Source organism: Saccopteryx leptura, chromosome 13 (genome assembly GCF_036850995.1).
Source record: "Saccopteryx leptura isolate mSacLep1 chromosome 13, mSacLep1_pri_phased_curated, whole genome shotgun sequence".
Lineage (NCBI taxonomy): Eukaryota > Metazoa > Chordata > Mammalia > Chiroptera > Emballonuridae > Saccopteryx > Saccopteryx leptura.
The window spans coordinates 43,044,549-43,072,205 of record NC_089515.1 but is presented as its reverse complement, the minus strand read 5'-3'; the positions used below and the strand labels follow the sequence as shown (position 1 = coordinate 43,072,205).

The window sequence follows — 27,657 nt, the reverse complement described above, 5'->3', positions numbered from 1 at the left end:
TCCCAAAAACCCAGTCTCTTTGCTCCTGCCACCCTCACCCCAGGAAGACCAGTCCCACACAGGGACTCAAACACAAGTGGCCAGAGATCTCCAAGGCTGAGATGGGGGCAGCCCAGGGCTCGGGCTTCAGCCTTGGGAAACAAGGCCAAGAGCCTATTCCCTCTGCTTCTCTGATGTGGGGCCTGCTCCTGGAGGGCCAGAGCCCGGGAGGACAGTGGCCAGGATGGGCTCACCGGGGGGGACAGGGCTCCTCGCTGCACTTCCTCTGGCGGTCATCAGGCCGGTCCACGGGGTCACAGTGCCTCTCATCCACGAGCCCAGCCTGCCGCTCTCGGCAGTACACGCTCTGCCTCTGCATGCCTGGGGGGGGGGCGGGGGGCACAAGGTTCAGTGGAACCCAGAGACATGGCCACACCCACCCTGCTCAGAGCCCTCCCCCAGGGGGCCTCCACTGCCCCCATACTGGAAGGAGCGGAGTGTGGAGTGGGTTGGGACTTTTTAGCTGGGAGGCTTTGGGCAGCTCATGGCCTCTCTGAACTGCAGTCTTCATCTGTAAATGGGAGTAGCAATAAAAGCTGCCTGGAAGCCCAGGTGTGAGGATAACACGTGTTCACATGTGTGTAGGCTCAGCCCGTGCCTGGCACATGGCCAGAGCTCCACAAGTCCAAGGGGCCTATGAGATGGGCTGTTGGTAGCCCCATTTTACTGGTGGGGAAACTGAGGCTCAGAGAAGCTCAATTCTAGGCTCACAGTGGCCCTACAAATAATTATTTTTTTTTTGTATTTTTCTGAAGCTGGAAACGGGGAGGCAGTCAGACAGACTCCCGCATGCGCCCGACCGGGATCCACCCGGCACGCCCACCAGGGGGCGATGCTCTGCCCATCCGGGGCGTCGCTCTGTCGCGACCAGAGCCACTCTAGCACCTGGGGCAGAGACCACAGAGCCATCCCCAGCGCCGGGGCCATCTTTTGCTCCAATGGAGCCTTGGCTGCGGGAGGGGAAGAGAGAGAGACAGAGAGGAAAGAGAGGGGGAGGGGTGGAGAAGCAGATGGGTGCCTCTCCTGTGTGCCTTGGCCGGGAATCGAACCCGGGACTTCCGCACGCCAGGCTGATGCTCTACCACTGAGCCAACCGGCCAGGGCCAGTGGCCCCACAAATAAGCAGTAAGCAGTAAGCTAAAGCTGATGTCCCTGCCCAGAGACTGAGGCCCCTTTTCACCTGTGCCGCAGGTGACTGTGCACTTGGTCCAGGACCCGTACGTCCAGGAGAACTCAGGCGGCAAGGGTAGGCTGTTGGTGTCCGCCTCCCGGTGGATGGTGTACTCGTAACGCACTCCGGGGTTGCTCTCCTGGAACAGCAGCTGGGAGCGGGCGGGGCCCGTGAGCGTGAGGCATCCTCTCCGCCCACCCAGAATAACCGTCCTTAAGAAGCCCACCTGCCACCCCAGTGACCTAGGGCTGCTTTAGAAATGGGGAAACTGAGGCGGAGGCCTCAGCTGTAGGGCCAGGCCAAAGCCAGGCTCTGGGACTGCCCCAGGCCTTTTCCTGCCATGGGGCCTGGGTCGCTCAGACTCCACCTCTGCTCCCCAACCTGGGCCCCGGGAGGCAGGCACCTGGATCCAGACAGGCTCGTCGGTGGGCCCGGGGGACGTGAGGTTCTCCCAGTTGCCCGTGCGTGCGTACGTGAAGGTGGTGCCCGCCACCTGGTAGTCCCCGTTCCACTGGATGGTCCAGTCGCCATTGAGGAAGTACTTCTCTGGGTCCTCGCTCCGCAAGGCCAGGAAGTTGGCGGCCTCGGCCACCTCCTCGATGTGGATATCACGGGCGCCGGCCGGGATCAGCCCCACATCCACGTACCCTGGTGGCCGGGGTTGTGCAGAGAGGTAAGCAGGTCAGCTGTCCCCACTCCCTCCCTCCCCTCTCTTCCCGCTGGTCCCACCAGCTAATGCCAAGGATTTCACCGTTAGTTTAAGATTCTGAGCTTCCCCAGAAGCAGATAATTTCATCTGTCCTAGGTCACCAACACCTCCAAAGGAGTCCTCTGATCCTGCCCCGTGACCCACGTCCCATCACCCTGTCCCAGAGACCTGAGCTGGTCTTTGTCATATGGCTAGTCCCTGCCCTACGCTCAGGGCCAGTGTCACTATTCTAAACAACCATGTGGACGGCCTGTCCCTGCGACACCCTGCTCCCTCCATACGGGCTGTTCGTTCCCTCACTTCAAAGTGTCCGTCACGTGTCTGGGATTGCACTAAGCACTTCACATGTATAACAACCTTGTAGTGTAAGGACCGCTGTCATCCCACATCACATATGGGGAAGGTACAGAGTGATAAAGCAACTTGCCCTGGGGTTCTGCTGGGCTGTGCATCAGGCTACGGGGTCTGAGCTATAGCCACTGTGCTGGGCAGCTTCTCTGGGATGAGAACCAAGGCCCGGAGCAGCTCTGCCTTCCCTGCAGTCCCCAGATGGAACGGGAGCCTTCTTGCCTCCAGGCTGTTTGCCACAAGCTCTTTCCTCCGTGTTTAATGCCTTTGCTGTCTGAGCCTTTTATGGTTCAACTCAACAGCCACTTCCTCCAGGAAGTCTTCCCTGACCTCCCCAGGACAGAGATTTCTTCCTCCATACTCTCACAGCCCTCTGGCCCTCCCTCCCTCTGCATCTGTGAGACTGAAAGATTCTGTCACCCTGTCAGACGCTGAGTACTTCACTTCCACGTCCCTTCATTTGGTACACAGTTGGCACTTAAACAGCGTATGCAATGGGTGAGGCAAGAGGGCACCTGCTCCATCTGGGGCCTGTAGGGAAGGCAGGACTGCCCTGGGGCCTCGAGTGCTAGGCCAAGAAGCTTCGATTTCATCCCCGAGAAGCTGATGCACAGCCCAGCAGAACCCGTGGGCAAGTTGCTCTACCACTCTGTGCCTCAGCTCCCCCATCCGCGACACGGGATGACAGCAGTACTTACGTCACAAGGTTGTTTCACACGTAAAGTGCTTAGAGCAATTCCAGGCACGTGATGGACACTATGAAGTAAGAGGATAAGCAGCCCGTATGGAGGGAGGAGGGTGTCGCAGGGCCAGGCCCAGTCCACACAGTTGTTTAGATCAGTCACCCCGGCCCAGCCCAGTGGTTACAGCTCGGACCCCGCAGCCTGAGTGAGGTGAGGGGGTGCAGCCGGGGATCCTATGAAGCTTCGTAACAAGACAGCAACCCTCTGAAGGGCTGAGTGCTCCCCTGAGACTGACTGGCCCAGCCTGGGCCCCCTGGGCAGGAGGACACCCTGTGAGGACAGGTCACTGTATCTGGGTCAAGCGTCCCTTCTCCTGTTTGCATCCTGGATCAAGCACAGTGGCTTCCCTGCTTCCCGTTTCCACCCCGGGTGGGGACAGTGGGAGGCAAGGGTAGAGATAAGGAAAGGCAGTGGTCCCCCACCAGTGGTCCTGCCCATACCCAGGCCCTCAGCCTCCTGGAAGGTCCTGCTCACGGTATGACAGGTGGAGCCGTTGCCGTGACACACGCCGCAGCGGTCCTCAATGGCACCTGAGTCGATCTCAAAATCGCAGCCCACGTTCTGCAGCACACAGAAGGGAGGCCCTGGGCTGGGTGTGGTGCTTGGGAGGTAAACTCAGGTAAAGCCCTCTGCCTCCCCGAGCCTCAGTTTTCTCAGATGTGCAGCAGGGAGATGAATCCGTGCCATAAAGGCGTGTTATGAGGTTGCACGAGACGAGAGACGGGAGAGGTTCTATAGGAAGGGCAGTGGGCAAGGGAGCTGACTCTCCATGGGTGACCAGTGTGGACAGGAATCAGCGTCACAGGTCCCGGGGTTAGCACTCGCTGCTGCTTCTACCTCGGAGGCCAGGCCTCTCGGCCTCAGTGGCTTACCTCCCAGAGGCAGCAGAAAGAAAATGGCTGGGACACGGGCATGGAGGTGCGGCCACTGTTCTTGCTGGAAATGAGACTAAATATTGCCAGCAAATGCTGCCACTCACTTTGCCAGCCTCTGAGTCCTGCCTGTCCCAGTAATGACGCATTAAATGACCTCATTGAACCTGGTGACATGGATACGGTCTCCTTTCTATCGCACAGGAAACCATTGCCTGAGGTCATCCAACCAGAAGGAGGCCAAGCCACGACCCGGGCTCCGGTTTCCTGGCCAGGACTGTACCGCAGCAAGGTATGTGCAGGAGAAGCTGAGGGCAGCCAGGGGGGACACGGGGAACGAGGAGGCTGAGCACCAAGGCAGAAGCAGGGGTGAGGGGCCCAATGGTGAGGGGGCCAGGAGGCGTGGGAGGCTTTGCTGAGAGGTGAAGGGGGACCACCAGCAGGGCTGGGAATCCCAATGGTGCAGCCTGGGGAGGGCGCCCAGGGGACCGGAAGGGACTCAGAGGAGGCTGCTATGGGTGGGGCAGGTGGTGGAGACCCTCTTGTGGGGCACACCTTGCAGATGCCGTTGATGCAGAGGTCACGACTGACCCGGCCCTGGTAGCAGGGTGTGCCGTCCACCACAGCGTCCCGCAGCTTCTCGGCAAAGGACTCATTCAAGGGCCGGCAGTGCAGCTCGCAGGGGTTCACTGTGGGCCCAAGGGCAGGAGCCATGAGGAACAGCAGGGCAGGAGCCACGGGGGCCACCAGAGAGACCACCTCCACAATGGGCAGGGATGGAGGTAGAGCCAGGCAGGAGCGCCACAGTGGCCAGTGCAGAGCAGCCTGGGACTGCGTCCTGGGAAACACTTAGGACTCACCGTCATTGATCACGGGCACCCACGTGTGCAGCTGGCCCTTGTAGAGCATGGCATCAAAGTGGCTGCACTGGATGTGGCGGAAGGAGGGGCGGCCCGCGGGGCACTTCTGCAGGCTGCAGAGACGCAAGCGCCTCCGTTCGCCCACACAGTATTTGCCCTTGTACTTGGGCCTGTGGGCAGAGCCAGGGTGGGGCTGAGTACATGCACAGGGAGTGCCAACTGCACCCCCAACACCTGCCACCCCTCTGCTCACAGTGCCCCGGTGGCCGCCCACCCTCTGGCTGTTTGTAAGGATCTAAGGGTCAGAGCCAGCAGGGAGCTGGGCTCTGCCCCCAATCTGCTGTGTGACTCTGGGCAAGTCTTCAGCCCTCTCTGAGCCAGCCTCCTCATCTATAAAAGGGGGTTAGGGCTGCCTCTGCAGAGGGCTGTTGAAAGGCTGGGACAAGCTGCAGAGATGACCAGCACTGGCTACTCTGAGTCTCCAAAGGGATCCGCATCCTGATGAGCCTATGTGTGGGCAGACACCCACCCACACAGGTCAGGAGGAAGGCCCACACTGAACCCCACCTCCACCTGGGCCAGGGTAGCTTCCTCCAACCCAGTTCAGCCTGGGGGCCAGGACAAGGCAGGGGTACAGGCCATAGTCCTTGCCACACACATGGCCCTAGATCGGGCTGGCTCTGAACCCCATGCTTCTGGGGCAGCCTTGTGCAGAGGCCTCCACATGTCACAAAATCTGCACATCACTCTTAGATGGGGAAACTGAGGCCCAGAGAGAGGAAGTCACTTGCCCCAGGTCCTGCTGACCACTTCTCCCAGTTGTGCCCGGTCTCATCTCAGACCCACTCTGATGCTACCCAGCAGCTCCTGTTTCCTGAGCGCTTCATGGACCATCTGCATCCACCCCTGACTGCAGCTCCACTAGCAGCACTGCTGGGGCCCCATCACACAGCTTCTCTGGAAACTGAAGCCCAGAGAAGGGGTGAGCAGGCCCTCACACAGGACTGGAGGGGAGACTTGAACCCTGATCCATCTAAGGCCAGGGGCTAAGCTCTTGGACACCATCCACTCCTGCCTCCCTCCAGCAGTTGTTGCTTTGTGGTGTGGCCTCTGTCTGCAATGGGTCATCAGCGGTGACTCTGTCAGCCTCTGGAACACTCCTGCAAGTGACCCGACGTGGCTGAACACTCCTGTCTTGGCCTCTATGGGGACACTCCCAACAGCAGGAGGCTGGGACAGAGCCAGGCTCCCTCAGTCAGCTGGCTCTGCTCATAATCCTTGACCCCACGGACCGCAGGTGCCGGGCTCCACACTCACATGGGCTGTGTGCACTGCCGCTCAGCGCTCTGCACACCCACGCCACAGCTCCGCGAGCAGGTGGACCAGGAGCTCCAGCCGGACCAGCCACCGTCTATTGCTTCGGGCTGGAAGCCCACAGGAACACACTCCCCATTCAGACACCACTGCCAGGCAGACGGAAGTAGGACAACCACCCCAAGCCTATCAGTCATGCTCACTCTGGTGAGAAACCGGCGGGTGGAAGGCCTGGAAGGCACATCCAGGAAGGATCAAAGGGGTAGGGGAGGGAGGTCCCCTTCCAGTTGCCCGAGACCCAGACCCTACAAGGTTGCTGAGTAGAGAATGACATGGAGCCCAAGAGCTGACTCAGAGCTGAAGACACCTGGGAGTCACTGAATCCAGCCCCTACACCTCCATTCTGCAGGTGAGGACTAGGGCTGCAGAGGGCAGGGGTCTGCTAAGGGCACGTGCCAGTCTGTGGGCCAGGGCTGACCTTACAGACAGCAGCAAGTCTAGCCTCTCGCTCCCACCTGTACAGCTGGGCCAGGGCACCCCTACCTTGCTCTCCCCACACCTGGTACCATCCACGGCTGCATCCAGCTTGGAGTGACAGGTGGTCCCCACGGAGCACCACAGTGTGTGACAGACATTCTGCAGGAGGAGAGCATAGGTTACACCAGGGGTCCCCAAACTTTTTACACAGGGGGCCAGTTCACTGTCCCTCAGACCGTTGGAGGGCCGGACTATAAAAAAAACTAAGAACAAATCCGTATGCACAGTGCACATATCTTATTTTAAAGTAAAAAAAACAAAACGGGAACAAACACAATATTTAAAATAAAGAACAAGTAAATTTAAATCAACAAACTGACCAGTATTTCAATGGGAACTATAAGCCTGCTTTTGGCTAATTAGATGGTCAATGTCCGGTTCCATATTTGTCAGTGCTAGGTGTAACAAGTGATATGACGCGCTTCCAGAGCCGTGAGGCGTGCGTCCCACGTCACCGGAAGTAGTACTGTACGTGAGTGATGCCACGCTTTGTGGCACCGCCACATACAGTACTCCAGGAGTGGTGCTCCTCTCACTGACCACCAATGAAAGAGGTGCCCCTTCCGGAAGTGCGGCGGGGGCCGGATAAATGGCCTCAGGGGGCCGCAGTTTGGGGACCCCTGGGCTACACTCTCACTCCCTCCCAGTGCCCCTTCGCTGCCCCAAGTCTCCAGGGCCCTTCCACGGGACTGGCACCCAGTAGGGCTAAGCAGATGGGTTGCTCAGGGGCCCCTTTTGTCTTCTCTGGACCATGTGGTACTGTGGGTGTCTTGAGGCTCGTCTTTGCTGGTAGCAATAGTCTCCAGCCTACCTCAGGAGCCACGGGGTCTGTGTAACATGCCCGTGGCTGTCACTTCAGGCAACCTTCCCTGGGACCCAGAAGCATCAATTTTGTTTAACTTCTTAGGATCAGCTCTGGGAGGGAAGTCTTGCCCGCAGTCCCACAGTTGGTGACAGTCCACCCAGAATTCAGCCCTGGGCCTATGGCCACTCAACCTGAGGCCTTTCCCAGTGCGTATCACATGTGGGCCCAGCCCAGGCCCAGGGGGGTCTGCATGCTGGTGAGTCCTGCCCTTGCCCGCATACCCCCCACTCACATCCATGTCCTCGCAGAAGGCAGAGCTGGCCCCGTACTGGAGGCGGCACTGGTGGCTCACGTCATAGAGGACACCAGGTGGCACTGAGGGGAAGTCGATGACATCCTTGGAAGGGGGGTCATCCAGGCACAGGCCCCATCCTCGGCTGCAGAGATGGGATAGGAGGATGGGACAAGGGGACTGTTTAAGAGACCCAACCTGGACACTTTGGTGGCTGGAGGGCAGGGAGCTGCAAGGGGGAAAAGCCTGAACTTGGAGGGACTCTCCAGCCCCCTTGCTCAGCCTGGCCCATCCTGAGACCCCAGCCCAGCACACGGGCCCTCCCGGCCTGACCCGCCTCATCTCCTGTCCAAACAACTCATGCCCAAATCCCAATGCCAGGCTCTGCACAGCTGTTCTTTCCCTACGACGTGAAGATTCTCTCCTCAAGATCTAGCCCAAAGGCCCTTGCCCCAGATACCTCTGCACCACTAAGCCCTCATGTAGCCCTGCCCCGAGTTCCTGCAGCCTCCACCCTTCAGTCCGGGGCCTGGCTGTCACACAGGGATCTGGACAGCGTCACATCACAGCTGATAGATACCACAGGAGGACCTGATGGCCCTGCTGTAGGCTGAGACCTAGTCATCTGTGTCAGGACCCAGGGCTAGGAGAGCCAGGGGGTAGCCAGCCCTTCCTGTCTTGATACAGGGCCCGAGGCAGTAGCTGACATGGGAGGGTAGTGAGGTCAGGACCTGATGGCAGGCCCAGGCTGCTAGTGCCCTGGGTGTCCACCCCCTGGGTTATCTCCAGAGCAGGGCTCCTCCCACCCCACCGGGAGCCTAGCTGCAAATATTTTACCCTAAATATGATGAGTTCAGAACCATGGCACTGAGGCCTGGTGAGGAGAAAGAAGGGCTCTGGGGGGCTCCCTGGGCCTGCACCCTGGGACAGAATGTCAGCTAAGGGGCCAGTGGGTTGGCCTGGCCTGGGGGCTCCTCCAACTCGGGCGGGATGTGGCTCAGCCCCACACCAGCAGCTCCCAGGCCACACGTAGCCCTTGTTTCCTGGCTGGGACCCAGTCTGACTGGCTGCTGGGCAGCCACAGCAATGACAACCTATCAGATCTGTCCCACATGAACGTGAGAGGGAAGGGCCTGAGGAGGTCCTCATAGGATCCCCCACGAGAATCAGGGCCACATTCAGGCCCAGGTGCTAACTGGAGAGTCAGAATCCCAAGTTCTACTCTCTACCTGCTATGGGTGCTGTGTGGCCTTGGGCCATCCTTCACCCTCTCTGGGCCTTCGTGTCCTCAACTAGAAGAGGCTGAGGCTGCCTGTGTGACCTCGAGCTGCAGAGGTATAAATAGCAGCATCTACTTGGGAAGAGTCACACAGGCGGCCGGCAGCCAGCCTTCCTTCCTCTCTGGTCGGCTCCCCGCCAGGTTCCTCCGACACACCCGAAGCCCCAGCCCCGTCAGCCCTTCCCCTCGGGCCCTCCTCGCTCTAATTATAGCGGGGCTGTGGTCCCACAGGGGGGACAAAGCAGACAGGGTTGGCTCTGGTCAGAAGACCCGCTCCCACCTTGAGGAAGGTACAGAGCTGCCCACTACCTGAGGAGAGACCTCCCTTTGCCACCCCTGGTCCTGATCATGGAGTTGACAATCGGAGGGGGCATGGCACGCACTGAAGGGCGGGACACACCCTTGAGCCAGCTTCCCTCCTGCAGGAACCCTGGCTTTGAGGTCATGAGTGAGTGCCCCCCGCCCCCCCGGCCCTGGACCACGTCATGCACTCCGCCTCGAGCACCCTCTTCCTCCGGATGCCCCAGGAGTCTTTAGAGGGCGGCCTCGAGGCTCCTCAGAGACAATGTCTCCAGGAGGGGCTGGTGCAGCTCTCCAGATTCCTACACGCCCACAGTGCAGTGGACCACAGCACTAAACACCCAGACTGTCACTGTCACATGTCTGTTCCCCCAGAAGGTGAGGGCCTGAAGGCAGGTGCCTCATCTGTGTCCTTTGTGCTGCTCCCCAAGCACAGGGCATGTTGACGTTGTTGCCCTAACAAGAGTGTGACTTGGAGATCATGTGGGGGTCACTTGCACCTGGGTCTGTGTGGCTGGTAACCATCTATTAGCAGAGACTGAAGAGAGGCCAGTGGGGCTAGAAAGGTGGTCCCAGTGTCTCTGAGCCGCCCCCAAGACCAGGGAACACTGCCTGACCATACACGGCACCTTCAGTGAGTCTTGCTCATTCTGTCCCCGACCGTGTTCAGGTGGGATGGGTTCGGTGTCCCATCCCACTCCCAGCAAAAAGACGGAGGGCACAGTGGCTGAGGGACATGCTGGTCCCATGGTCCCTGTCTGAGTATTCCTCTCCTTCAACCTGTCCTGGGCCCTGGGATGCCTGCCTGCCTGGCCCTCTGAAGGATGAGGCGGGTGTGGGCCGGCCTTGCAGAGGTGGGGTCCCCCCTCCTCAGCACCTCTCCACTGGCCGCCTGTGCCTCCGTCCTCAGCCAAGGCTGGTGGCTCAGGCCGTCACTCTTCCCTCCCAACCCTCGCCCACGCCCGGAGCCAAGTCCCTCACGCATTCCTGCCACTGAATGGAGACAGAGACTCGTCTGTCTGTCTGTCCAAGAACGAGGGTGCTGGGCGGCACCCTGGGTGGGAGCAGCTGGAAACTAGCCCTGGGGTGTTGTGGGAGCAACTACTGTTCAGATTCTCCAGCTCGTTCTCTGCCCCCATCTGGGGGAGGAGCCACACCCCTGGGGTTTTTTCAATCCTGCTCTTCATGCCCAGGCCCATTCCCTGCTCCAGTTCCTTATCTTCTGTGGCCTTTAACTGTGATAACAGTGACCAAACACTGAATGCTAAAAATGTGGGTCCGCACTATGCTACACGTCACACATTTGCTCACTGACTCCTGATATTAACCCAAAAGCCAGGTCCCTCAGTATCCCATTTTTGAGGCTTAAGGGCACATGTAACTTGTCTGCCAACAGGGGTAGAATCCTGGGCCAGAATCCAGGTTCTTAATCATCATACTGAAGTCTCTGCCGTTTCCAATCCCATGCTCACCCCAGTCACCCCTTGCTATCAGAGGGCAGGGTTCTTGCCCTCATATCCAACATGGACGTGGTCACGTCCCTGCTCAAATCCCACAGGGAGTGGATGTCTAGAAAAATGTAGCACATTGAGATTTATCTCCACCACCTTCCAGAACCCTGCCACAATGATAGTGAAGAAATAAATAAGGCATAAATCCACAGAGCAAAGGAAAGTGAAAGGGAGAGGCAACAATGGCAGATGAAAGATGTCAGCAAAATTCTGGAAGGTGGAAAGCCGATGGCCAAGTGGCAGCAGAAGAGGAGGTCCGGTGAGAGCTGAGAGCCACGTCCTGCAGCGAGGAGCCACCCAGAAGCGGAACCCCGAGATGTCTGGAAGACTTCATCAGACGCTAGACCCCTCCCCAACCCTGTGTGGCCAGGTAATGGCTGTTTCCCTCCTGGCAGATAGTGAACCAGGATATCTGGCCTAAGAAAGCCAAACACAGTTGAAAACCCACGGCAGAGAGAACTACTGAGAACAGGGGACAAGCAATCGTCTACACAAGGATGCTGACACACCCGCCAAGCCCCTTCCCTATTTGGATGCCTGAGTGTTGTCGCCAGATTTATACCTTCCTAGAAAAAGACTAGATAACTTCTCTCTGGGGAACTGAATCACTCAGGAAAATGACCCCTGGTGTCGACATCTGAAGATTCCCCCAAAGAAACATCCTGCCCTGCCTGGTCCCTCAGCTGTGACTCAGAAAAGTGCTATTGATCCACAGACCTCCCAGTCAAACCCCCCCTCCCCCCCGGCGTCTCCTTCAGTGCAGGAAATACAGCCAAGCCATTTTAAGAAACCTTAAACAGCAGAGAAACATGTAAGACAATAACTCAAAGGAAAGACAGACTTTGCAGGGAGCTGAAGAAGAAAATAAAATCTGTGTAAGTAACAACCTCAGAAAGATGAGAAAAGCCCTGGCTGGTTGGCTCAGTGGTAGATCATTGCCTCAGCATGTGGATGTTCCAGGTTTGATTCCTGGTCAGGGCACTCACACAGGAGAAGCAACCATCTGCTTCCTGACCCCTCCCCCTCCTCTTTCTTTATCTCTCTCTTCCCCTCCCACAGCCATGGCTCAACTGGTTCAAGCACATCGGCCCGGGCACTGAGAATGGCTCTGTGGAGCTTCCACCTCAGGTGCTAAAAATAGCTCTGTTGTGAGCATGGCCCAAGATGGACAGAACATCGGCCCTCGAGGAGGTGGCTGGGTGGATCCTAGTCGGGATGTATGTGAGAGTTTGTCTATCTCTCCTCCTCTCACTTGGAAAAGATGAGAGAAGATACTGCTCCCATGGGTGGACACTGGGGCCCCTTCTGCCCCCGCACGTCCCTCTGCCTGGTGCCTCAGTGCCACTCATCTCCAAATCAGACCCTCATCTCGGGGTCAGAGGCTGGGCCCTGGGGAAAGGCTTACTCAAGGAACCTGGTGATGTACTCGCGGCTACAGCGGGACCAGGTGAGGGGTGAGGCGTCGTACAGGAGCTGTGGAGACATGATGAAAGGCCGTTTCCCAACGGGCTCACAGTCATTGCCGCTTCCGTCATGCTGAATGCCAAAACTGTGTGAGAGCACAGGCCCCAGGGGCTGGTGAGCTGGGGGGAGGTACCGACCCCCTTCTCACCGAGGCCTGCGAGGTGCTTGATTCTGGCCTCAGGGCTGGCTGGGCCACCATATATCTGTGTGGCCTTGGGAAAGTCACTTCCCCTCTCTGAGCCTCAGCCTTCTTACTCTAGAACAGTGGTTTTCACCTTTTTACACTTGGAGACTGGTGAAAATAGGAGAATGATTTGGGGGACTGCTAAGGCAGAAATCACCCTGAGCATAAAATCACCTCTTAGCACATTCAACTAAGATCATTGGGTCTAGAATCTTTGTACAACATCAGGGTGATTAACTATTGCATAGACTGGCATGCAATTTCTGGCAGACTGGTCCACGGATGGGCAGTTGAAAAACACTGGTCTAGAAGGTGGGTGTGATGGCTAGTATCCCACAGGAGCCTCCTCCAGCTGCACCAGCCTGAATGGGTGCCAGGTACCCAGAGCAGCCCTGATCCTGCCCCTGGGCCGGCCAACAGTGGCAAGTCAGGTGGCATGGATGACAACCTACTGTGGCCCCTGCAAACTTACTGGCACCAAGAACAGTCGGATAGAGTTCCTCCCACTCCCCAGGTCCTTGTCACAAGAATGTGCACACGAGTTAAGGGAGTCTCAGCTGTGTTATCAGAGAAAAATTCTCGAGAGACCATTCTTGGGAAAGACATGAGAAAAACTATTCCCTGAGCACCTACTATGTGTCAGGCACCATACTGAGCACTTTCAGAAATGCTGCATTATTCAGTACTCAGAACTGCCCACAGAAGCATTGTTACTCCTGGGGAAGCTCAGAGAGGCTAAGGCACTAGCTGAGGTAACACAGCCAGGAAATGGCAGATTTGAGGTCAAGTGTTCTTTCTGTGGCCAAAGGCATCTTTTTAAGGCCCTGCATATATAGCCATCAGCCAAGGAACCCAGAGTGTCTGAAGAATGACCCTAACACCCTAACCAATAGAACTCTCCAGAAGCCTTCCCCCATGGGCTCTGAACAGTCTAAAATGCTACCACATTCAACAGGTAAGCAGCTTAGCACTGGGGACTAAGGGCACAGGCCACATGCAGACATCTCAGATGGAGGAGGCTTGGACATCACTGAACCCAACCCTTCAATCCACAGGAAGCGCACAGAGGCCCAGAGGGGGCAGGGTACTTGCCTAGGGCCACAGAGCAGTTAGGAACAGGGGTGTGGTGGGGACCAGGAGTAAAAAATGCAAGCCCTAAGGGGAACGGGGAGGGACAGCCAATGCCCTCTGGGGACATCTGGCCCTTCCCAGCCTCACGTCAGACAAAACTGGCTGCGGGCCAGCCAGCCCGAGGTGCCCAGTGGCCTCGCCTGTTTAGGGTAACAGCCTGCTTATGGATGGGGACATGCAGGGACAGTGTATGGCCAGGGCACCCTTCCCTGGAATGTTGAGGCCCATGGCCCTGGCTGCTTGGTGCCCCCCCCCCAAGTTGGGAAATGGCAGTGGGGACTGTGAAGTACCTGTGCCCGAGCTCGTGAGCCACCGTGAAGGCCAGGGGCAGGCCTGTGTCCTCGTTAATGCTGCAGCTGCGGTGCGGCTGGCACATGCCCGCCACGTGGGACAGGCCCAGGGTCTCGCAGGGCCAGTTCATGGCTATACACAGGTCCTTCCTGCACAAGCACAGAGAAGTGGCCCTCAGGCTGGACAGGCCCCGTACCAGGCCAACCTGAGACCCGGGACCCCAGGGAGGGAGTGAAGAGGATGCTCGCCTCTTGCTCTGAGACGTTGGGCCTACACAGCAGCTGTTGGGCCAAAGCTGCCTTCCTTCATGCAGGCCTCACCGGACACTATTTGGGCCTGGGGAGTGGACCCCGCACAGATCTGCCAGAGCCCAGCAGAGAGAAAAAACTCCACGTGGAATTCAAAAACACTGCCTCTGAACAGAATGGCAGCTGAATGCATGTGATAAAACTGCACAGAACTAAACACATGCAAGTGCCTGCAACACTGGTGAAATCTGAGTGTGGCCTGTGCGTGGATCTGTGCCCATTCCTGGTGGGTTTCACATCACAGTGATGCGAGATGTTACCCTGCGGCACTGGGCGAGGGTACAGTGTCTCTCTGCATTATTTCTGACAACTGCATGAGAATCCACAATTATTTCCAAATAGAAAGATCTGCCCGAGTGCTGATGAACTCCCCGCAGAAGGAGGCTCCCAAGAGCAGGCCTGGGCTCCCTGAGGGCGGCTCCCCGAGCTGGCAGCACCTGGTGAGCAGGATGGCAGTGTCGTGGTGCAGTGGGTGGGCATCCCCCTTCATGTTGATGCTTTTCTGCCACCTGCAGAAGCTCTTCAGGGTGTTATCTGCATGGTGTGTGACTTTTAGGTCCTCCTGCGGGCAGAGAGCATGGCCATTCGTGCCTGCCACTGAGCTCCAAAGGCTCGGGCTCAGACACAGACATCCAGAGGGGGCAGCGGGAAGACAGCAGCCAGCCTGACCAGCCCTTCCTCCCGCAGGCATCTCCTGGGGACGCCTGAGAGGCAGCCTGCAGAGACTGGGAGTGACGGGTGACACTGACTGGACCGCGAAGGCTCTCCTCTGCCTTCCACACACAGACAGTGTGGGCACATGGCCTCTCACCTGGTCATCTTCCAGCAGGATCAGGCGCACGATGGTGATGTGGATGGGGTTCCCGATGCTGGGGTCGTGGAAAAGGCCAGCCACCTGCTCGGGGAAGGGGGTCAGGCTGTCACCCTGTATCTAGGATACGGGCAGACACCGCCCACCACCAACCTGCAGCCATGTTCATATGAAGGAGAGCTCCGTGGTGCACGCGGGCTGCACACACACCTTCCCAACCATCATGAGGGGCTCCCCGCTCAGCTCAGGAGAGGAGGCCACCCCCAAAGATGGAAGGTATACAAGGTGCAGGGAACAGGCAGGGAAGGCCATCTGCTCTTTTAAATCTTCCTCAGAACAAGAAAGGCCAGCCCACAACTGAGGACAGGCGTCAGGTTTCCAGAGCGCAGAGATGACGGGACAAGCCAGTAGTGAGTTGGCTTCTAGCAATTCCTTCAAGAAAAACAGTATTCAAATAGAAATGGACCAAACACACTCCATTAAGAGGGCACAAAAGCCCCTAATAATGGGGATGAATTACCACATTTCCCCACATATAAGACACTCCCATGTATAAGATGCACCTTAATTTTGGGGCCTGAAATTTGAAAAAAAAATGTATTACATAAAGTTATTGAACTCAAGTTTTATTCATCATAAAATTCATCAACTCCTCATCACTGTCAACACTCCCATCCATTAGCTTGTCCTCATCTGTGTCTGACGATGAGTCACTGTCTTCAACAATGAGCGTAAAAACAAGCGCGAAAAAGTGGGAAATGCAAGTAAAACAATCTACAACCACTGTATAAGACACACCCAGTTTTTAGACCCCAGATTTTTCGAATAAAGGTGCATCTTACACATGGGGAAATAGGGTAGTTTCAGAACCCAAGTTGGGACCGTGAGGACCATGACAGAATGGCCTCTGACCGCCACCATACAGAGTGGAACCTGGAGCCCCTGACCACCTTCCCTCTTCCATATCCAACCAAGTCTGCCTCTAAATTTGTTTGCATCTGTCTCCTCTCTCCATTTTTACTACTACTGCCCAGTCCAAGGCACCAGCATCTCTGGTCTGTCCCACTCTTGGTCTCCTAGTGAGTGTCCCCATGTCCTCCGTGGGGACCTGCAGCCTACCATCTCAGCCTGTTGTTGAAATGCAAACCCAAGCATACTGCATCTTTATTCCAGGCAATACTAGCTCTCCACTGTCTACAGGTAAGGCCAAAAGTCCCGGGCCTGCCCACCTCTCTGGCCTCCTCTACTTTCCCCGTGCCCCGTCGCTGCTCCCTGGCTCCAACCACTCTGGCTTTCTTTCAGAATCCCATGATTTTTTTCCTACCACAGGGCATTTGCAGATACCCTCAGCCTGGAACACCTTCCCTCCCATCTTTCCCAACTCCTCTCTCCTTCTCAGCTCTCAACCCTCCATCCTGTCTTCTGGGGGGAGGGGACTTATTCTATTGAACACTCCCAAAGCACCATGACTCTTGCACCTTCACATTTGTCAAGGTGATAGTGTTTCATGAAGGTCTCTGTCCCTCATCAGACCATAACTTTATGGAGACTGGGGCCATGTCTGTATGGGGTCCATCTTACAGCCCAGGAATCTGCCACCTGGATGGGCACTCAGGAAATATATGTTGAATGAAGAAATAGATCTTTGATGCTTGCTAAGTATTGCATGATCTCATTTTAAAGAAACAGTGGGAAATGAGAAAAAAATATCCTAAAGAAAGTTATGTGAAAAGGTCTCCCAGAGTACAAACAGGTGAACTAGGCAGCAGCCCCCACACAGGGCTCTGCAGGACAAAAAGCCCTTTCGGATCGGCCTGACAACTGGCCCACCCCACACCCTGCGGTAGGGTCGGGCACCCTCCATTGGTATGTAACACCCCCACTGCCTCCCTGTAAGTATGGGAGCACAGCAGGTGTTGGGAGACACTGGCAGGAGGCACAGTCACATCTGGTTGACAAACTCAACTGGGGATGTTAATGGCCTAAGGTCAGTGTGGGTGTTTCCACTGGATAAGTGACACAGCCAGCTTGGGTCCTGGCAGCAGGTAGAGGCTGCCCCCCAGATGCCAGTTGAGCCAGTGAGCTGGGTGACACCCAGGGGAGTCCTCACAGCAGCCCCCAAAGCCCCACCCATGCCCAGTTCTCTCCCACAGACTTCTTTTTTTTTATTTTTTATTTATTCATTTTTAGAGAGGAGAGAGAGAGGGAGAGAGAGACAGAGAGAGAGAAGGGAGGAGGAGCTGGAAGCATCAACTCCCATATGTGCCTTGACCAGGCAAGCCCAGGGTTTCGAACCGGCGACCTCAGCATTTCCAGGTCGACGCCTTTTTATTCACTGCGCCACCACAGGTCAGGCTCCCAGGGACTTCTTGTACTGAAGAGCTGGAGACTGTTCTCCTGCCCGGGGCCTGGGCCTGGGGGCTAGCCTGCCACGCTTTCTGCCCTACGCCCACCATTTGCACCCCACCAATGCCACCCCTGACAGCTCTCACCACCGCGACTGCCTGCATCCTCACCATGTTCATGATGGTCAGCACATATCTCTCAACATGTGGCTGTCCATGGTATTCCACCATTTTGGCATCAGCTACCACCAGGGTCTCCACCCACTTCTCTTTACTGACTGAGCGCTGGTTTAGACGCCGCGGCCGCCGCTGCTGCCTCTGCCGCTGCTCCCAGTGCTCCCGCCGGGACTCCTGCTCCACGGATGCTGTGGGCCCTGGACGGGGTGGGGTGAGTTGTCTGATGTGCCAGGGGTACATGCCTCAAGGGCCTCTCCTTAGCAAACTCTCAAGGACAGCGCTGGGACCAGAAGCCTGGACTCCCATGGTATTCTGCCCTGATCTGTGCCATGTGACCCTGGGGATCACCTGCTACATGTAAGAATACTCAGATCAGCCTCAAGGATGACCTCAGGGGCAAATAAAATGGTGGGCACGACATAGTAAAGCACTGTGCCCATGTGAGGGGAGGACCTGGCCCTGTTGCCCCATGTGGCTGCCCCACAAGCGGTTAGTGCATCCCAGCACATGCAGACCTCCAGAGGCCTGCTGCTCTGCGCCAGGCTGAGGATCAGGGAGGATTCACAACTATGCAGCTGGGGAAACTGAGGCCAAGAAGCATTTATTTGTTCCAGCAGAATCCCTGAGCTGTGGCAGCTTATGAGGTTGGAGTGCCAGCAAGTGGTCCTCAAGCCCCAGGAGCCATCGGCAGACAGCTCCACGCCTGCACTGGCAGACACATTAGGTCCCCAATACCAGAGGTCAGTTATTCTGGGGTGGGACCTGAGTGGGGAGAAAAGGGAGGCTCCGGGCTAGCTGCCTGCTGGGGTGCTTATGGCCCAGCCTTGTCTGGAGACAGGAGAGTAATGATTAGCAGAGCTGGAGGTACCGCAGGCCATGAGTAGCGAGGGGGCAGAGAGACACCAAGCCCTGAGGTGAGAGGCAAGCGAGGTGGTGGCGAGAGGAGTTGATCCAGGGGATAAACTGGGACATGCCTAAGAGGCCTCAGGCTGGGGCACACTTGGAGGGCAAGGCTATGATGTATCTGTTGGTCTGTCCATATCCTTTTGGTCCAAGGGAAGCTAAGCATGGGAATGGTGAGGGAGGCTTCCAGAAAGAACCTCCTTGCCCCATGCCCATCCTCCTGCCCTGTAGCTGGTGGCTGAGGACCATACCTTGCACTCCACAGGTGCCTGGAGCCTTGGATTTGTCCTGCTCTGCCCATATCTTGGGGGCTTGCCGCTTGTAGACCACATGGGGCTGGGCCCGACCGGGCCGGGCTGGTACACCTTCCATGGGCTCAATGAAGTAGTCTTCGTCAGAGAGCTGGAACACACCTTTCTGGGGAGAAGCTCCAGGTTACAGGGGATCACTGGCCCAGCTGCTCCTCTCCCTGTCCCACCACCCTGCTGACCCCAAATGCCCTGGGCCTTTGTTCATGCTGTGCCCTCTGCCTGGAATGTCCTTTCCTGCCATTTCATCACACAGCCAAAGGCTTCGAGGCTGAAGCTCTGCCACACATCCACCCCATCAAATCTAACAAGACAGTGCCTTTCATGTAGTCCCTGCAGCTATGCTGACGGGCAGCCCAGGCTCCAGTCTTCAGGCCATTCTGTGCCTTCTCTGGAGATACTCACAGCCTGCAGGGCATCCTGTTCCCTGGTGGCAGGGCCTGCCAGGAAATGAAAACTCACACCTCAAAGGAAGAGGGCTCAGTGGCTTTCTGAGCTACCTAGTCTGCACAAACCACACACCGTGGTTCTCAAAATGGGTCTCTGAACCTGCATCTCCAAGTTTGGGACCCCATCCGGACACTGTTTTAACATGGCATGTGGGTGATTCTAGCTTAAACTAAAGTTTAGGAACCCAACCCTCATGAACAAGGAGACCTTAGTTCTCCCATTTTACAGGGATGGCTACTGAGGCTGGGAGAGGAGGGGTGAACTGGCCAAAGCCACTTGGGGAGTCCGAGGTGAGCCTGGGCACTCACCAGGCCGTCGCAGGCGCTGATGGCCGCCATGCCACCCTCCAGCTCGGGGTCCTGCACCTCGCCCAGCAGATGGCAGGCGGACACGCGCGTACGGATGTGCGCGCGCCCCAGGCCGCCGTGCCGCCGCGTCTCGCTCACGAAGCCCGGCGCCAGCAGGTGAGTGTTGGCCGCCAGGTGGAAGCGCAGAGCGCGCCCGCGGAACTGCAGCTCGTAGAAGGCGCGTATGGCCCGGTGCGCAGACAAGGCCCGCTTGCGCAGCGCGCGGGGCCACAGCTCGTAGGACAGGAAGACGCCCCCCGCGTCTACGCGCACAGGGTGCACAATGTCCAGGACCTCCTGGCCCTCGGCAGCTGGTCCTGCTGGGAGAAAATGGTGCGGTCGCCCAGGACCAAAGTGTGGGGATTCACATCCCTACTGTGCCCCCACTAGCTCTGCAGAAGCCTGACTCGCGTCCAGTCTACCTCCTGCCGAGTGCCCTGGCCACACCAGTGGGGTACCCCCTGCTGAGGACATCCTCCCATTGCCCACCACGGCCCGGGGCGGCCCCCAGGTACATTACTGCAAGAACATGCTCCTGGACGCAGGAGGCAGGGCCTGCTGGGCTGACTTGCTGTGTGACTCTGAGCACATCTCCCCCATCTCTGGTTTTTAGGAGAACAACTGTGCAAGGGTTTTCCAGACTTCTCAGGTAAGAATTCAGTAGAAACCAATTCCCATGCCCTGTCCCAGAGGCACTGAATCAGCATCTCCAGGAAACCCGACCAGGAAGCTGTGTTTTGAGCAAGTCTCAGGGAAGTTGGGAAATTCCGAACTGGGAATTAATCTGGCTGAATTTCAGCAACACCTGGAGAACCATGAGAGGCTGCAGGTGCCCAGCACTAGCCCAGAGTGCTGATCCCACAGGTCCAGGGCTCTGGGGCCCCAGAATTGGTATTTTCCATATTTCTCTAAAACTTCAGGGGATTCCGATGTAACCATTTCAAGGCCTGGCATTTGGAAGCCACTGGGCTGGGTAATTTAAGGAGACTTCTTGCTCTGACATCCTAAAAGGGAATTTGGGACTGCAACCCCCACAACACAGGCTGCAGACTTGTTTTTTGTCAGTTTATTGACTTATTTTGAGGGGGTATTTATTTTGGCTGATACAAATATTGAAAAGTATAATTAGTCATCAATGTTTAAAAATCACATGAGCTTGTACCAAAAAAAAAAATCTCAATTTTCAGTTTGCCTTGAAAATTGTTATCTATTCATGTCAGGCCTAAATTCCCACTCGTCAGAAGCAGCCCTATAAAGAGGGCTTGTGTTCCCCGCAGTCCCTGTTATATTCCAACACGACAGCTAAATGTATATAGGGTGCCCTCTAGCCTCACACATGTATTTCATTCCGTACAGAACCAAATCTCTAACAAAATGGGAAAACAAGAGATAGGCAAAGAGGCCCCATGTTTCAAGGAAAGCCTCCCCACCAGCCTTGTTTTTGTTCATTTAAGTTACCTGCCTTGTCCATGGCATTTGGTGTTGTGAGGGAGTATGAGGTTTCCCAAAGTCCAGGAAAGTGTATAGGACACCGTTGTGGCCCTCAAAATAGAGAAATGGATGCCAGGCTCTCATGGTCTTCAACCCTGGCACAGTGCTGAGAGGGTACAAGTGAGAGGAGTGGGCACCCACAGATGAATGGGGCTGAAGAAAAGCTTTGTCAGCCCTTGCCAGTGGCTCAGTGGATAGAACACTGGCCTGGTATATGAAACTCCCAGGTTCAATTCCTGGTCAGGTCACACATGAGAAGTGACCATCTGCTTCTTACTCCTTTTTTCTCCCTCTTCTCTCCCTCTTCCCCTCCCTCAGCCAGTGGCTTGATTGGTTCAAACGTGGCCCTGGGTGCTGAGGATAGCTCAGTTGGTCTGAGATTGTCAGCCTCAGGCACTAAAAATAGCTTGATATTTGAGCATTGGCCCCAGATAGGGTTGCTGGGTAGATCCTGGTTGGGGCACATGTGGGAGTCTGCCTCACTATTTCCCCTCCTCTCACCATAAAAAAAAAAGAAAAAGAAGAAAGAGAAAAAGAAAAGCTTTGTCAAAGGAGGCACATGTGAGATGTTTCTTGATATAAGGCAGTGGTAGGCAAACTCATTAGTCAACAGAGCCAAATATCAACAATACAATGATTAAAATTTCTTTTGAGAGCCAAATTTTTAAAACTTAAACTATATAGGTAGGTACATTCCTTATCCAGGTAGCACCCGCACGTGGTATTTTGTGGCAGAGCCACATTCAAGGGACCAAAGAGCCACATGTGGCTCATGAGCCACAGTTTGCCGACCACTGAAAGTTACGTTTTGTTTTTTAAAGGGGGAGGAGCAGGAAGCATCAACTCCCATATATGCCTTGACTGGGGAATCCCAGGGTTTCGAACCAGCAACCTCAGTGTTCCAGGTCAACGCTTTAACCCACTGTGCCACCACAGGTCAGGCTGAAAGTTACATGTTTATTTTTTTTTTATTTTATTTATTCATTTTTAGAGAGGAGAGAGACAGAGGAGAGAGAGACAGAGAAAGAGAAGGGGGGAGGAGCTGGAAGCATCAACTCCCATATGTGCCTTGACCAGGCAAGCCCAGGGTTTCGAACCGGCGACCTCAGCATTTCCAGGTCGACGCTTTATTCACTGCGCCACCACAGGTCAGGCCAAAAGTTACATGTTTAAATGGGAAGATAAGGAAGTCATCTTGGTCATAGACCCCCAAGGATGGAGATAAAACTAGAAGTACGAGGACAAATAACAAGAAGGTAAGCATGGCCCAGGAAACCTGTGAAATGAGAGATGGTGGAGTCATAAAGCATTGTCAAAGGTGGGCTTTGAACAAAGGAACACCCAGTTCAGTCTCAACTTAGCCGCTTAATAATGTGTGACCTGGCCCTGGCTGGATAGCTCGGTTGGTTAGACTTAGAGCATGCATCATCCCGAAGCACAAAGGTTGTTAGTTGATCCCCAGTTAGGGCGCATACAGGAATGGATCAATGTTCTTGTCTCTATCTATCTATCTTCCTTCATCTCTCTCTAAAATCAATAAAATAAACATTAAAAAAATTAACATGTGGCCTGGAGGATGAGGACAGTCACAGCTACGTCTGCTAAGGCCAAGCTGAAGAACAGGGGCACTGATGCCATTGAAGCCTGCAGCACTGAATGTACTAGAGGAACAGGAGCTATGTGGCACATTCCACGTAACAGCAGTGTCCTCAGATGCGTGTGGGTGGGACAGGGAGGTCCATATGCAATGGGGAATCTGAGCCACTGAGGAGAAATAGTCTCCCAGATCTTAATAAAATGTACCTGGGGACATGCATTCCTGTTGAGAAATCCTGCTCTATACCTTGAGGCAACACTCCAAGACAGAAATTCAAGGTGAATTCTTGAGCTCAGAAATGTGACAGAGGTCAAGTAGAGGTATGCTGTAGGTCATAAGCATTAGGATTATCACATTGGAGAGCCAGTCTGCCAGCTGTAACACCCACCACTCACAGCCTCAGTTTCTCCATCTATAAAATGGATATGGCCCCGTTTCCAACTTCAGAAATTAATTTCAAAATAAAGAAGAGAATATAAATAAATAAATAAATAAAAATATATTAAAAAAAAAAGAAAAAAATGGATATGATAGTCATACCTACTCCCTTAGGTTGTGAAAATTAAATGGGTTAATATGTAAGGACTGAGAACAGTAGATGACACATAGCAAGTGTGAGCTAAGTATAATTGAAAATTAGCAAGAGAAGTTCTACAGTAAACTTAGCTATTTCTTAAAAACCCTGTTTTATCTCTTTGCCTAATGGCTTAATGAAATGTTTAAAAAAACCCCACAAACTTATGACTAACAAAATGTTACCATTTTTATTGCAACAATTTTTATTTTCTTGTTTTGTTCTGCATTAACTTTTTTTCTTTTTCTTTTTTTTTTTTACATAGGCAGAGATAGACAGGGACAGACAGACAGGAACGGAGAGAGAGATGAGAAGCATCAATCATTAGTTTTTCGTTGTGCGTTGCGACTTCTTAGTTGTTCATTGATTGCTTTCTCATATGTGCCTTGACCGCGGGCCTTCAGCAGACCAAGTAACCCCTTGCTGGAGCCAGCGACCTTGGGTCCAAGCTGGTGAGCTTTTTGCTCAAGCCAGATGAGCCCGCGCTCAAGCTGGCGACCTCGGGGTCTCAAACCTGGGTCGTTCTGCATCCCAGTGGGACGCTCTATCCACTGCGCCATCACCTGGTCAGGCTGCATTAACTTTTTTATAATCAACTTGTATTGTTTTGCCATTGAAATATTTTTAAAAGAGGGTCGAATGAGTTAAAAAGTAAACCATTCAGCCTGACCTGTGGTGGTGCAGTGGATAAAGCATTGACCTGGAACACTAAGGTCTCTGGTTCGAAACCCTAGGATTGCCTGATCAAAGCACATATGGGAGTTGATGTTTCCTGCTTCTTCCTCCCCTTCTCTCTCTCTCTTTTCTCTAAAATGAATAAATAAAATCTTTAAAAAAAAGAAAAATAAATAAACCATTCAGTGCCACCTATGATAGGGACGGGCCCCACTGGTGGCTGAAACCAGCACCTCCCAGTGCCAGCAGGGGGTATTGCAGGTTGTAGTCTAGAATGGGACATGGTGCATGTATGGGGCAAGCAGAGCTGACTTGGCACCAGAGCAGGGGCCATTCAGTGAGACTGCCAGTGGCCCATGGTTGTGTCTGTTCTGAATGGCAGGTGTTAAATGCTTTGAATATCACCCTTAGGTTACAGAACTGTCACTGTAGAGCTTCTACCAGAGAAATGCCAACATGCTGTGTAACCTTACCTCCCTATCAAGAACCTGCATTACAATCCAGCCCTTCAAATGACCTGCAGCTCCTGCCAAAGAGAAAAAATAATCATAGTATGTGTGTGTGTGTGTGTGTGTGTGTGAATGTGTGTGTAAAACACACATGGGCCTCACATGTGCAATTCAGCATTTTGGTGGGGACATTGCTGGGCCCTAGTCCCAGCAGCCCCAAGCCCTTTGATTTGTTACATTTTCCTAAAAGTGAGCCCAAGATGTGCTCTTTGGTCCCAAAGAAAGTATCATTCAGTGGGCAGATCCCCCAGGCTAGGTCTCCTAGGGCAACGCCAAAGAAAATGACAGAGCATTGTCCAGAGCACCTAGGTCACGGGTTCAATCCCTGGTCAGGGCACTTACCAGAAGCAATCCATGAGTACACAACTAAAAATGGAACAACTACTTAGAACAATGAGTTGGTGGCTTCTCTCTCTCTCTCTTTCTCTCCCTTTGCCACTTCCCAAATCAATGGAAAAAAAATAAAATATTAAAATATGCCAGACCTGTGGGGGCGCAGTGGATAAAGCGTCGATCTGGAACGCTGAGGTTGCCAGTTCAAAAGCCCAGGCTTGCCAGGTCAAGGCGCATGTGAGAAGCAACTACTATGAGTTGATGCTTCCCGCCCTTCCCCATCCCTCCCCTACCTTTCTCTCTTTCTAGGCTCTCTCTAAAATCAGTAAATAAAACCTTTCTAAAAATTAGAAAGAAAGAAAGAAAGAAAGAAAGAAAGAAAGAAAGAAAGAAAGAAAAAAGAAAAGAAAAAATGACAGAGAGCTCAGGACCTCGGTCAGAAACCCTGAGTGAGCAGAATGAGGAGGACCCCACTGCATTATCTATGAGGATTCCAGATACAGATACTCCACCCTGAGTGGGGGGGGGGGATAAGCTAGGAGAGGGTGCATCCCCTGCCTCCACCCCCAAATGGCAGCTCCCCGTGACAGGAAACACCAAAACTCCCTAATCATACTGGGTCTGCCTGGCAGATTAATAAAAATCATGGCCACCACATGGTCATTCACCATGTCACTCAATCCTCACAAGAGCCCTATGAGGTACAGTAGATGCCATAATCCCTACTTGACAAATGGGTGAATCGGAGGGCACAAGGATGGCCACACTCGTACATGGGCACCCCCCCCCCCATTCTTCCCACAGCTGCCAGGGTTTTTGGACCCAAGTCCAGGCTCAGGGACAGACCCCTGGGGAAACCACTGCCCTGCTCTGGCACGGGCACTGGTATCACCTGGTTCATCCTCACCCACCTTTGGGCAGCTGAGTGACCTAGCAGGTCACTCTTCCTGAACCTATTCCCTCAACGCAAAGGACTTTCTACTGCCTGCCTGGCAGGGTTGTTGTCCAGCTGATGAGAAATAACCAGGACGACTGGCACAAAGTAAATGTCCATTAAGTGTTTGTTTCTTCTCCACATCTGGACACACTGCTGCTCATGCAACTCCCTGGAACACTGCTTTCATCAGCTACTCCCCTCACTAGCTCCCCAACCACAATCTACTAGGGAGCAGGTCTACCTGACCCCAGCACGCAGGCCTAATCCAGCCCCCACCCCTGCACACCTTTCCAGCCCGAAGTTCATCGTCCTCCAAGCCCCGAAAGCTCAGGCCCTCCTCCCCTACAGACTCCCCCGACTGCCTCCCGCATAGCTCTCCGCACTGTCCCACCGGGCCCATCAGATCAGGAGCTCTCCAAGCACGGAACCAGGGTACTCCTACACCCCCAGCTCCTAAATCCCCAGGCCGGCTGCTCGGACGCGCTCGGAGCTCCGCGGCCAGAGGCTGATCGGAGGCCAGCCGGGCGCCTTCGCACTCGGGGGAAGGGGAGGCAGGAAGTGCAGGGCGGCGCGAGACCGGACCCGGGCCCGGGAGCAGTTCAGAGGCGGGAGGCATTTGGGGGGCCGCGAGGACCGCAGTGCTTCGCACTCCGCTTTCTACATAAGCGCACGGAGGATGGTGAGAAACCGACTCCGCGTGTAGACCGCGCTCTGTCCAGCTCCGACAAGAGACCCGGACAGGGACGCACACTGCTGCGCCCGATGTGGGGACACTGGAGCCCAAAGAGCAGAGGGACTTCTTCCCGCACAGGCAGGGCCGATAGCGGAGTCGGGAGTCTGGAGGGCCCTCGACCCCACCCCAATGCCTCACACCCGGGGGCAGCGGGGGCGGGAGCGGAGTCTGCAGAGCAGAGAGGGGCCGAGCCGAGGCGGGGGATCGGGGCGGCCACCCACCTGGTGCGGTTCCGGGGGCGCCGGGCGCCAGCGCGCACAGCAGCAGGAGGAGGGGGCGCAGCGGCGCGGGGCTGCGGGCATCGCGGGGGACCGGGTCGGGCATGCCGGCCACCCACGCGCTGGTCCGCGCGTTCGCTCCTGCCGGGTCCTGGGTCCAGCTCAGGACATACCCGGCCGCGCGCGTGCAGCTGCGGGTCCGGCCGGACTCGGCCCGCGCGCAACAAAGACTGGAGGGCCCGCCCCCCGGACGCCGCGGAGGCGAAGAAAAGACTAGGGAGCGAGAAAGGGCGAAAGAAAGAAAGAAAGGAGGTGGGTGGAAGGGAGGGAAGGAGGAGCGGGCGCGGCCGCCGGCCCCCGCCCCGCCCCGGTCTCCTGCCCCCGCCCCGGCCGCCGCGTCCCTCCCCGCCGGCCTCTTCGGCCTCTCACGCCCTGGCCTCGCCGCCGCTCCTGGGGCAGCGTTCCCGCAGCACCCCTGACTTAACACCCGAACGCCCGCTGGGCCGAGGGCGCCCTCTGGTGGTGGAGCTCAGCCGGTTCTCCGCTCCTGGGCGCCCAGAGACCCCTCAAAGAATCTGGAATTTCCGGAATTCCTGCCTTGTCCCTAAGCTGTACTCGTGGAAGCGCCCCTCGGTGTGCGCCCTGGTCCAGCAGGCCTGCCCCTCCTAGGAATGGGCCGCGGAGGCCTCCTGGGGCTCCGGGGTATCCCAGCGGTGCAGCAGAGGCTCCAAGGCCAGTTCCAGAGAGAGGCCTGGCCCTCTCGCAGTGGGCAGCCTTTTCCCACGCAAGGCGGAGCCCCCAATTCCTTATCTCCAAGTGTCTGCGTGGAGCTAGGCCGGTGCCCACAGATTCTCAGCAGGGCCCCTTTGGGAGTCTGGAGTTCCGCCAACCCCGGCCTCATATCCCAGGTCAGCTTCTGCTAAAACCTTCTGCCATTTGTTCTGCTGCTGCTTCAGCCCTACCTCTGCCTCCTACCCCTGCCGCCGCGCCCCTAAGGAACACTCACCTTCCATCTCCTGATTTACCAGAAGGACCTCCTCTTCTTATTCCTCAGGACCAGGACTACTGTGGTCAGCTGAGCCACCCTGACC

General features: G+C 55.6%; 1 protein-coding gene across 1 annotated transcript in view; it reads right to left on the bottom strand.

The window, feature by feature from the left end:
• Positions 1-26,892, bottom strand: part of ADAMTS7 (ADAM metallopeptidase with thrombospondin type 1 motif 7) — a 33,567-nt gene extending 6,675 nt beyond the window's left edge. Inside the window, exons 1-17 of the mRNA XM_066355369.1 lie at positions 26,570-26,892; positions 19,461-19,816; positions 18,646-18,811; positions 17,486-17,688; positions 14,970-15,053; positions 14,596-14,720; positions 13,850-13,999; positions 12,186-12,329; positions 7,691-7,835; positions 6,600-6,692; positions 6,060-6,205; positions 4,743-4,912; positions 4,438-4,571; positions 3,451-3,571; positions 1,614-1,858; positions 1,220-1,361; positions 234-360 (exon numbers count right to left, since the gene is read on the bottom strand). Of these exons, the coding sequence (XP_066211466.1) occupies positions 234-360; positions 1,220-1,361; positions 1,614-1,858; positions 3,451-3,571; positions 4,438-4,571; positions 4,743-4,912; positions 6,060-6,205; positions 6,600-6,692; positions 7,691-7,835; positions 12,186-12,329; positions 13,850-13,999; positions 14,596-14,720; positions 14,970-15,053; positions 17,486-17,688; positions 18,646-18,811; positions 19,461-19,816; positions 26,570-26,672 (2,654 nt within the window). The 5' untranslated portion in view covers positions 26,673-26,892. The remainder of the gene's footprint in view (positions 1-233; positions 361-1,219; positions 1,362-1,613; positions 1,859-3,450; positions 3,572-4,437; positions 4,572-4,742; positions 4,913-6,059; positions 6,206-6,599; positions 6,693-7,690; positions 7,836-12,185; positions 12,330-13,849; positions 14,000-14,595; positions 14,721-14,969; positions 15,054-17,485; positions 17,689-18,645; positions 18,812-19,460; positions 19,817-26,569) is intronic.
• Positions 26,893-27,657: the final 765 nt, after the last annotated feature.